Here is a 12,486-nt window from a genome sequence, read left to right on the forward strand (position 1 = left end):
CCCATCAACTTCAAACTTGTCTTTCCCAATCATGAGGGAACTTTATGTTATGCGAATGTACAATTGCTTTTATTTTGTCTTCCTTATAAAATTTGATAGTGATAGAGGCAAAATCTCTAGAATTTGAAATTTCTAGCACTCCTAAAATATTGCTAAAAGTTGAGATCCCTCACTAAAAACTCTTAGATTCTGAAAGAGAAATTTTGTGCCCCTCAAAAAGATCTAAATTAATAATTTGGAAATGATTGAAGTTTGCAAAAGAAAGGTTAACAAGGAGAGTTTCAGTATAACAAGTTTCATTAGTCCAAAAAGGAAATTCATTTATTATCATATTTGGATGTTAAATTTGACATATCTGCTATTTGGAAAATAACACCTACCATCATGTACCCATTTTATTTTTATTATAAAATATTTTCCTATGGTTATATTTAGTAATGTCATCAATATTCAATAGATTATTTTGAATAATACAAAGTAGAAATTTTATTTTATTTACTTATTTAAAAATTTTTTAAAGTTATTTTTATTATTTTTAGAGATGAGGTCACACTATGTTATTCAGCCTGGTCTTGAATTCCTGGCCTCAGGAAATCCTCTCACCTTGGCCTCCCAAAGTACTGGGATTAAAGGCATGAGTCACCATATCTGGACCAAAGTAGAAGACTTTAAAGGATTATCTAAAATAATACATATTATAGAAGCATTTTTCATCTGCAACTTTTTGGCCTCATTTTTTTTTTTCACCAACTGGACTGTTAATGGGCAGAAAATATACAAAACTTTGGCAGTGTTTACAAAACCAACTATTTGGATATATACTAAAATTTCAGCTTTAGATAATTGCCATATCAAAGTTTGTCATTAAATCCTAATTAACCTTAAGTTCATTTTCTTTTGTAAATACATCAATTCATTGATCCTGCCAAGAACAATGCCATCTTTCATAGTACTTTAAAAATGTTGATAAAAAATGTTTACTGAATTGTGAAAATACCTCAAGGAAGGTCATTATCCAACAAGTAAAGGTGTCAGCCACAATATGGAATCAATTTTAAAAATTAAAAGTAGTGAATGACCTAAAATTATCTTTTTAAAGGGACTAGATAGTTCAGAAGAAAGTTAACCTGTTTAACACAACAACTGCAAGCAGTTTTTTCAATTATAGAGCCTTAATTTTTGTAGCATTTTTACATTTAATGGCTTTTTATTTTCTGTTATTTCTTAGGAATTAAACCTAAGAAACTTGAGATGCTTCCTAACTTCAATAGCAAATTGAAGTTTAAATATACACTTCCCTAACACTTTCAAAGATTCTCACAATGTTTCTGCCCAATTTATTTTACTTACATGGTTTTGTAAATTATGTTGCTTTTATTTTGCCATGCATTTCAATAGCATCACAGAAGAAAGACAAGAAATCTAAAAGTAAGAACACAGATGAACAAATCAAGTTCATAACTCATCTTGTTTTATCTCCTACCTGCAATGAACTGTTTGTTTTTTCGAGGAGACCGTGGTTGTCGCTGGTATAGGTCACTTGATCTATATAGGTCAATAGTCCCCATGCTTAATAGTACTGTCTTCTGTATAAAATCCACGACAGCCAACCCATTGCAGTTTCCAAATGCAACTCTAAGAGAGAGTAAAAAAAATGTGACTAGAATGTATCACAACACGCATGATTATTTTTATCTTTAAATCAATAATATTTTTATCTTTAAATCAATATCAGAAAGTAATGACAGGGTTGGGGAGGTTGGGCAGTGATTTTTGTGAAGTCAAGGAGGATACCTTGGCTTTACGATGGATAAACTGTCTTTATACAATAGCCATCCAATTTACTGCAAAAAAAGGATGATCGGCAATTATATTTTGCCAGTAGTTTTACGATTACCTGATCTGCTCTTTAACTAGACCTTATATTTTTACAGAAGAATCACACAACACCTTTTTGCTATGCAAGGGGGAGATAGGTCAAGAAATGTCACTCGCTACAAATGTTTACTATGTAATTAGATGACTTTTTCAAATAAAATTATAAATACTAGACTTTATATTAATTATCTTCTAAAAAATTAAATTCGTATATCAAAGGCATTGACACTATATTAGAAATGAGGAGATAAAAAAATTGTTTCTTACTTCTGTGCTTTTTATTTTGTGCTCCTTTCAAAAGATAAAGACCATTTAATTAATTTCTTAACTAAGTCTCCTGAGAAATTTTAAAAAGACAGTTCTGGAGAATGCTGGGAAGATGGCCGCCTAAGAACAGCTCAGGACTTCAGCTCCCAGTGAAAAGCGCAGAGGGTGAGTGTACGCCGCATTTCCAGATGAATTTTTATTGCCCACAGACCAGGAGATACCCAGGCAGAGGGGTCGCCAGCGCCACAGTCCTGGCTGGTGTGGCTGTTTTGGCCCCCCGCGGGGCTGATTCAGCCCACGCGGCTGCTGTGACCACACCCTGTTGCCTCAGTTCTCCGGACAAAAGCCACTGGTCTGGGAGCCCTCTTAGCTGGTGATCGGAGCCCTGAGACGGCAGAGTTGCCCATTCATCTGAAATAGAGAGCCAGGCCAGGAGATTCCTAGGCAAAAAATCCGCCAGGAGCCGGGTCCGCTGTTTGAGCCGACTCAGTGAGTCACAGCATGGGAGATCCCAGTGCCTTTTCAACAAGCGACTGGAACGCGGGGTCGTTCAACTTAAAAGAAAAGACTCTGAGTCAGGGAGCCAGGTGATCAGGCTCGGTTGGTCCCAGCCCCCCACCCCCAACAACAATGAAAACAAAAACAGTAATTGGAAACCTTCTGGGTTGAGCCCTTCAAACCAAGCACAGCTGAATCCTGGACAGTCCCGCTCAGTAGGGGAGGGGCGTCCGACATTACTGAGACTCTCCACCACTACGGAGGCAGGCCGCCATCACCGAGGCAACCCGCCGTTGCCGAGGCAACCTGCCACAACAGAGAGAGTCCACCATAACAGAGGCGGGGCCACTGTTGCCAAGACAGTTCTGACTACACCCATATAAACAGGACTGCAGGGAAGAGCACAGGGCAGCTGGGTGGAGCCCACAGCAGCTCAGCAAAGCCTCTGCAGGCAGGCAGTGGCTAGGTGTGCTGCTATCTGGGCGGGTCAGACCTGAAAGAAAAATCAAAAAAGGCAGTAGTGCAATGGAAACTCATAAAGCCCTAACTCCCTGGGACAGAGCACCTGGGAACAAAAAGTGCTTTATGAGTTCAGCTGCAGCAGACCTAAATGTACCTGCCCAGCAGCTCTGAATGAACAACAGAGCTCACAGCTCAGGACTTAAGCCCCAATAAAAGATAGACTGTCTCCACAAGTAGCTCCCTGACCCCCATAGATCCAAAGACTCGCCTCATAAAGGAGAGAACGGACTGACAGTAGGCGAGCATCCTTCTGGGAGAAAGATAGCAGAAGAGGAAACTGGCAGCAACCCTTACTGTTCTGCAGCTGCTGCAGGTGATCCCCAGGCAAGCAGGGCCTGGAGAGGACCTCAACAGTCCTACAGCAGAGGGGCCAGACTGTTAGAAGGCAAGCTTAAAAAAAAAAAAAAAAAAGAAGTAACTTAAGCATCCGCGAACTAGAAGCTCACTCAGAGACCCAATCTGAAAGACAGTAACTACAAAGACAACAGGTGGATAAACCCACAAAAATGGGAAGAAACCAGCGCAAAAAGGATGAAAACTCCCGAAACCAGAACACCTCTCCTCCTAAAAGGGATCACAACTCCTCACTAGCAAGGGAACCAGACCGGATGGAGAAGGAGGGTGATGAAATGACAGAATCAGACTTCAGAAGGTGGATACTAAGAAACTACAGTGAGCTAAAAGAACATGTTCTAACCCAACGCAAAGAAACTAGGAACCTTGAAAAAAGATTGGACGAAATGCTAACGAGAATGGATAGCACAGAGAGGAATATAAGTGAATTGATGGAGCTGAAAAACACAACATGAGAACTTCGTGAAGCATGCACAAATTTCAGCAGTCGCATTGACCAAGCAGAAGAAAGGATATCAGAGGTCGAAGATCAACTCAATGAAATAAAAAGAGAAGGCAAGAACAGAGAAAAAAGCACAAAAAGGAATGAACAAAATCTTCAAGAAATGTGGGACTATGTGAAAAGATCTAATCTATGTTTGATAGGGGTACCTGAATGTGATGAAGAGAATGAATCCAAGCTGGAAAATACTCTTCAGGATATTATCCAGGAAAACTTCCCCAACCTAGCAAGGCAGACCAATATTCAAATCCAGGAAATACAGAGAACACCACAAAGATATTCCTCAAGAAGAGCAACTCCAAGGCACATAATCGTCAGATTCACCAGGGTTGAAATGAAAGAGAAAATGCTACGGGCAGCCAGAGAGAAAGGTCGGGTTACCCAAAAAGGGAAGCCCATTAGACTCACAGCAGATCTCTCAGCAGAAACCCTACAAGCCAGAAGAGATTGGGGGCCAATATTCAACATCCTTAAAGAAAAGAAATTTCAACCCAGAATCTCCTATCCAGCCAAACTAAGCTTCATAAGTGAAGGAAAAATAAAATCCTTTGTGAACAAGCAAGCACTCAGAGATTTCATCACCACCAAACCTGCTCTACAAGAACTCCTGAAAGAGGCTCTACACATATAAAGCTACAACCAGTACCAGCCACTCCAAAAACACACCAAATGGTAAAAGAGCATCAACACAATCAAGAAGTTGCATCAACTAACCAACAAAACAGCCAGGTAGCATCAAAATGACAGCATCAAATTTACACATAACAATACTATCCCTAAATGTCAATGGACTAAATGCCCCAATCAAAAGACACAGACTGGCAAATTGGATAAAAAGCCAAAACCCATCAGTGTGCTGTATCCAGGAAACCCATTTTACATGCAAGGATACACAAAGGCTCAAAATAAAGGGATGGAGGAAGATCTACCAAGCAAATGAAGAGAGAAAAAAAAAAGCAGGAGTTGCAATTCTCATCTCTGATAAAATAGACTTTAAAGCAACAAAGATCAAAAGAGACAAAGAAGGACATTACATAATGGTAAAAGGATCACTGCAACAAGAAGAGCTAACGATCCTAAATTTATATGCACCCAATACAGGAGCACCCAGATACATAAGGCAAGTTCTTAATGACTTACAAAGAGACTTAGACTCCCACACAATAATAGTGGGAGACTTTAACACCCCATTGTCAATATTAGACAGATCAACCGGACAGAAAATCAACAAGGATATCCAGGACCTGAACTCAGACCTAGAACAAGCAAACCTAATAGACATTTACAGAACTCTCCACCCCAAATCCACAGAATATACATTCCTCTCAGCACCACATCACACCTACTCTAAAACTGACCACATAATTGGCAATAAGTCCCTCCTCAGCAAATGCAAAAGAACGGAAATCATAACAAACAGTCTCCCAGACCACAGTGCAATCGAGTTAGAACTCAGAATGCAGAAACTAACTCAGAACTGCACAGCTTCATGGAAACTGAACAACTTGCTCTTGAATGTTGACTGGATAAACGATGAAATGAAGGCAGAAATGAAAATGTTCTTTGAAACCAATGAGAACGAAGACACAACATACTAGAATCTCTGGGACACATTTAAAGCAGTCTCTAGAGGAAAATATATAGCAATGAGTGCCCACATAAGAAGAAAGGAGAGATCTAAAATTGACATCCTATCATCAAAATTGAAAGAGCTAGAGGAGCAAGATCAAAAAAACTCAAAACCTCACAGAAGACAGGAAATAACTAAGATCAGAGCAGAACTGAAGGAAATAGAGACACAAAAAACTCTTCAAAAAATCAATAAATCCAGGAGCTGGTTTTTTGAAAAGATCAACAAAATAGACCACTAGCCAGATTAATTAAAAAGAAAAGAGAGAATAACCAAATTGATGCAATAAAAAATGATAAAGGGGATATCACCACAGATTCCACAGAAATCCAAACCATCATCAGAGATTATTACAAACAACTCTATGCACATAAACTAGTAAACTTGGAAGAAATGGATAAATTCCTGGACACCTGCATCCTTCCAAGCCTAAACCCGGAAGAAGCTGAAACCCTGAATAGACCAATAACAAGGTCTAAAGTCGAGGCAGCAATTAAGTGCGTACCACCCAAAAAAAGCCCAGGTCCAGACGGGTTCACAGCTGAATTCTAGCAGACATACAAAGAGGAGCTGATACCATTCCTTCTGAAACTATTCCAGACAATCTAAAAAGAGGAAATCCTTCCCAAATCATTTTATGAGACAAACATCATCCTGATACCAAAACCCGGCAGAGACTCAACAAGAAAAGAAAATTTCAGGCCAATATCCATGATGAACATAGATGCAAAAATCTTCAATAAAATACTGGCAAACCGATTGCAACAGCATATCAAAAAGCTCATCCACCATGATCAAGTAGGATTCATCCCGGGGATGCAAGGCTGGTTCAACATACGCAAGTCCATAAACGTAATTCACCACATAGACAGAACCAAAGACAAAAACCACATGATTATCTCAATTGATGCAGAGAAGGCCTTTGACAAAATTCAAGATCCCTTTATGCTAAAAACCCTCAATAAACTAGGTATTGATGGAATGTATCTCAAAACGATAAAAGCTATTTACAACAAACCAACAGCCAATATACTGAATGGGCAAAAACTGGAAGCATTCCCTTTGAATCTGGCACTAGACAAGGATGCCCTCTTTCACCACTCCTATTCAATATAGTACTGGAAGTTCTAGCCAGAGCAATCAGGAAAGAAAAAGAAATAAAGGGTATTCAAATTGGAAAGGAGGAAATCAAATTGTCTCTATTTGCAGATGACATGATTGTATATCTAGAAGACCCCATCATCTCAGCCCAAAATCTCCTGAAACTAATAAACAACTTCAGCAAAGTCTCAGGATACAAAATCAATGTGCAGAAATCATAAGCATTCCTATACACCAGTAACAGACTTAAAGAGAGCCAAATCAAGAACGAATTGCCATTCACAATTGCTACAAAGAGAATAAAATATCTAGGAATACGACTAACAAGGAACGTAAAGGACCTCTTCAAGAAGAACTACAAGCCATTGCTCACCGAAATAAGAGAGGACACAAACAGATGGAGAAACATTCCATGTTCATGGTTAGGAAGAATCAACATCGTGAAAATGGCCATACTGCCCACAGTAATTTACAGATTCAACGCTATTCCCATCAAGCTATCAATGACCTTCTTCACAGAACTGGAAAAAAACACCTTAAACTTCATATGGAACCAAAAGAGAGCCCGCATAGTCAAGTCAATTGTAAGCAAAAAGAACAAAGCAGGAGGCATCACACTACCGGACTTCAAACTATACTACAAGGCTACAGTAATCAAAACAGCATGGTACTGGTACCAAAACAGAGATATAGACCAATGGAACAGAACAGAGGCCTCAGAGGAAATACAACATACCCACAACCATCTGATCTTCGACAAACCTGACAAAAACAAGCAATGGGGAAAGGATTCCCTGTTTAATAAATGGTGTTGGGAAAATTGGCTAGCCATGTGCAGAAAGAAGAAACAGGACCCCTTCCTGACACCTTACACCAAAATTAACTCCAGATGGATTAAAGACTTAAACATCAGACCTAACACCATAAAAACCCTAGAAGAAAATCTAGGCAAAACCATTCAGGACATAGGCGTAGGCAAGGACTTCATGACCAAAACAACAAAAGCAATGGCAACAAAAGCCAAAATAGACAAATGGGACCTAATCAAACTCCACAGCTTCTGCACGGCAAAAGAAACCGTCAGTAGAGTGAATCGGCAACCAACAGAATGGAAAAAATTTTTGCAGTCTACCCATCTGACAAGGGGTTGATATCCAGAATTTATAAAGAACTAAAACAGATCTACAAGAAAAAAACAAACAAGCCTATTGAAAAATGGGCGAAGGATATGAACAGATACTTTACAAAAGAAGACATACAGGAGGCCAACAAACATATGAAAAAATGCTCATCATCACTGGTCATCAGAGAAATGCAAATCAAGACCACATTGAGATACCATCTCACACCAGTTAGAATGGCGATCTTTAAAAAATCTGGAAACAACAGATGCTGGAGAGGATGTGGAGAAATAGGAACACTTTTACACTGTTGATGGGAATGTAAATTAATTCAACCATTGTGGAAGACAGTGTGGCGATTCCTCAATGACCTAAAAATAGAAATCCCATTTGACCCAGCAATCCCATTACTGGGTATATATCCAAAGGATTATAAATCATTCTACTATAAGGACACATGTACACGAATGTTCATAGCAGCACTGTTCACAATAGCAAAGACCTGGAACCAACCCTAATGCCCAACGATGATAGACTGGACAGGGAAAATGTGGTACATATACACCATGGAATATTACGCAGCCATCAAAAACGATGAGTTCACGTCCTTTGTAGGGACATGGATGAACCTGGAAACCATCATTCTCAGCAAACTGACACAAGAGCAGAAAATCAAACACTGCATGTTCTCATTCATAGGCGGGTGTTGAACAATGAGAACACATGGACACAGGGAGGGGAGTACTACACACTGGGGTCCATTGGGGGGAATTGGGGGAGGGACGGGGGAGTGGGGAGGTGGGAAGAGATAGCATGGAGAGAAATGACAGATACAGGCAAGGGGACGGAAGGCAGAAAACCACACTGCCATGTGTGTACCTATGCAACAATCTTGCATGTTCTTCACATGTACCCCAAAACCTAAAATGCAATAAAAAAAATAAAAAAAAAAAAGACAGTTCTTCCAAGTGGGCATTTTGATTGCCTTAATGATTAGGCATACATTAACTCTCATTTTTCTCCATTTACAACATGCCCTCCAGCTGAGGAATGCTATTGGTACTTTTTGCTTCATAAACTAAATAAACACTAGTTATATGAAAGTTGTTTTGCTTTCTTTATATATGTTCCAGGTTGTATTATTATTTAGATTGAATCTTGTTTACAAAACATCTGATTACTATTAAAATGATACTTACCACTCCACCACACAAGTTAAAACACAGCAACAACACTTCTACTCATACTAGATGTTTTGCTAATACACATAGAGCTCTACAGACTTTGGAAACTGGAGAAAAATGTATTGTTATACTGGTCAGATCTGGGTTTAATTCTCATCTCTATCACTTACAGGATATGTGACTTTGAGAAAAATTAATGAATCTTACTAGGCCTTAGCTTTTTTATAGTGATAATTACACTTCCACACTTATCTAGTTCACAGAGCTTTTATGAGTATCAAATCAGAATTTTTTTTTAAATACACTGAAATTTTTCCATGCAAAAAATTGATCTTATTATTTTAAGTAAATGCAATATTATATATTACCAGTTATAACAAGTTAGTATCTTTAAGCTTTCTATGTTAAAATACAGCAAATTACTTCTGCTTATAGACATGATAGAGTTTCTAAATGCAATAATCAGTGAAAAAAAGTAGGCAACCAGGATGCACGACATTCTATATACCATAAATAATTATTTTTGTCTTGGAATTAAAAATAAGAACACCGAGAAATTATAGCATAGGGCTGGGGAAGTCTGGCAGTAGTTGTCAGAAAGTAAAGAGACTAGATTTAATGTCCTATTTTGAATTACTAGAAAACTGGACAAAATATATTAAACAAGAATTTTCATGTATTGGTCAACAGAAAACACAGAATAAGAGGAGAGAAGGATAACAACCAAGATAATACATTTCACAAATGTTCTGTGTTAGTGACTGGAGATAGTTCCCAGCCTTGGGCACAGAAAACTAAAACTCAACGAGAGACTGGTGGTCTCATTTAGTTGAGGAGGCAGAGATCAGAGACTGAGGCTGCAAAAACAGCTAGATCTAATAAGGCATAATAAGCCACACAGAAAGAGAATACAAGAGATTGGCAGAAAGATGTCCTTGAGACTTTGGCTGTGTGCTAATCTGTGCATCCATGTGAAGAAGCTACTCAAGGCCAATAAAAGAACCACCAAAAAGATAAGGCAGAATAATTCCCAGGGCACACACAAGGCTAAGAATATTTTATGTTATTACCAATGAGGTGGCAGAGATCTCCTAATACATGGAACAGCAGATACAAGAGTGTCACTTCAGTAACAAGAGAATAGCTACAGATTCCAAGTAATTTAATTTCATTCCAGAAAAAAATTGGCAAAAAAAAAATCACCAAAAATGTAAAATTCACAATGTCCAGTATATAAAAAGTTGCAAGCCTATAAAGAATCAGTAAAATATGATAATCAGAGGAAAAAATAACTCAATAGAAACATATCCAGAAATAGATGATAAATTAGCAGACAAAAATATTGAAAATGTGTTTAAAGGCATATTATAGATAATCAAGAAGGTTGAAACATGAATATGACAAAGAAATGAAAGACATTAAAAAGCCTCAAATGAAATTTCTAGAGATATAAATGTATATGAAATTTAAGAATTATCTTCACATCAGACATCATAGTAGAAAAGAATAGTGAATGCTATTCTCTGAATGCTTGTGCCTTCCCAAAATTAATATGTTAAAACCTAAACCCCAAGATGATTGTATTAAGAGGTAGGAACTTTGGAAGGTAACTAGATCATGAGAATGGAGCTCTCATGAATGAAATCAGAACCCTTATAAAAGAGGACCTAGAGAGCTGCCTCACCACTTCCATTATGTGATGATGCATTTAGAAGGTACTGTCTACAAGGAGCAGGTTCTCACCAGACAATAAATCTACTCATGCCTTGATATTAGACTTTTCAGCCTTCAGAATTGTGAGAAATAAATTTCTGTTGTTTACAAGCTACCCAATTTATAGTATTTTTTTATAGCATCACAGACTAAGATAGTGAACTTGAAGAAATCTTAGAAATCAGTAAAATGAGATTTTAAAACTTTAAAAAACAAAATTCCATAATTGAAACTTCAGAAAAGAAAAACAACAGAAAACATAGTTGAAAAAAGATAGCCAATTTAGTCAAATGATAGAAAAAATTTGGTGACAGTAACAAACCTGCAGATAATAGAAATTTAAAGATCCCGAGCAGAATAAAAATGAAGAAAAATAAAAAGTCATCATAATCAGATTGCTGAGAACAACTAATAATAAAGAGAAAATGTTAAAAGCTGGCAGAAAAAAAAGTATTTCTTACATTGTAAAAATTAAAAAAAATAAAATGATGAAATCATTTAAAAAAATTAAATGAAACTATACAAACCAAAAGATAACGGAGTGGCATCTTCATAGTAAGAAATAAGAATAATGTCAAACTAAAATTCTATACCCAGCAAATACATCTTTCAAGGGGTAGAAAAAAAATTTTTGCACAAAAAGAAAAGCTGAAGGAATTTTTCGCTCACATAAATGCATTACATAAATAATAAGGAAGGTCTCAGAAAAAAATGATTCGAGATGGAAATATAGGATCTTTACTATATAATGAAGAACACCAAAAATGTTAAATATGAAAATTAATATTAAAGACTTTTCTCATTTTTTTAAAGGATAATTGACTAAAGCAAAATTAGTAACAATGTATTGTGGGGTTTATAACACATAGAAGTAAATTTATGAAAACAGTGCAAAATACAGGAAGGTAAGTAGAAATATGCTGTTGTAAAGTTATTAAAATATATGAAAGGTGGTATAATTCCATTTGTTTATCTACTTATTTGATAACTCAAAGAGATATACTGTAAGGCTGGGAGCAAACAAACAAATTAAAAAAAAAAAACTAAAAGAAGTATATCTAAATAAATAAAGAAGATAAAATAGAATCATTAAAAGATACACAATCTTTCCCTGAAAACAAGGCAGAGAAAAAGCAGCAAAACAAAAACAGAAACAAAAACAGTTCAGGGAAAAATAGAAAAACAAATTGGAAAGTGTTTGGCTTAAACCCAATCACATGGATAAGCATATTAATGTAAATGATTGAAACACTCCAATTATGGGCAAAGATTGCCTGAGTGAATTAAAAGTAAGACCCAACTATATGGTGCCTACAACAAATCCACTTTAAATATAGTAGTAAAATGATGGGAAACGTTTACAATGAAAACATTTATTTTAAAAAATGATGGGGGATTGCTGGCAAGATGGCCAAAAAGGAACAGCTCTGGTGTGCAGCTCCCAGGAAAACTGATGCAGAAGGTGAGTGATTTCTGCATATCCAACGGAGGTACCTAGTTCATCTCATTGGGACTGGTTTGCCAGTGAGTGCAGTCCAAGGAGAGTGAGGCAAAGCAGGGTGGGATGTTGCCTCACCTGGTAAGTGCAAGGGGTTGGGGAACCACCTCTCCTAGCCAAGGTAGCCCTTAGGGTCTGGTCCCTGTTCTCTAGTCCATATACTGCACTCTTCCATTGGTCTTTGCAATCTGCACATGAGGAGATTCCCTCCAATACTT

At 37.4% G+C, this 12,486-nt stretch overlaps 1 protein-coding gene across 7 annotated transcripts in view; it reads right to left on the reverse strand.

The window, feature by feature from the left end:
- STXBP5L (syntaxin binding protein 5L) overlaps positions 1-12,486 on the reverse strand; it is a 413,694-nt gene that overhangs the window by 121,674 nt on the left and 279,534 nt on the right. For all 7 annotated transcript variants that reach the window (XM_074404291.1, XM_074404290.1, XM_074404292.1 and 4 more), the window contains exon 19: positions 1,484-1,635. In XM_074404291.1, coding sequence (XP_074260392.1) covers positions 1,484-1,635 — 152 coding nt within the window. The remainder of the gene's footprint in view (positions 1-1,483; positions 1,636-12,486) is intronic.

This window comes from Saimiri boliviensis, chromosome 8, assembly GCF_048565385.1.
Source record: "Saimiri boliviensis isolate mSaiBol1 chromosome 8, mSaiBol1.pri, whole genome shotgun sequence".
Classification (NCBI taxonomy): Eukaryota; Metazoa; Chordata; class Mammalia; order Primates; family Cebidae; genus Saimiri; species Saimiri boliviensis.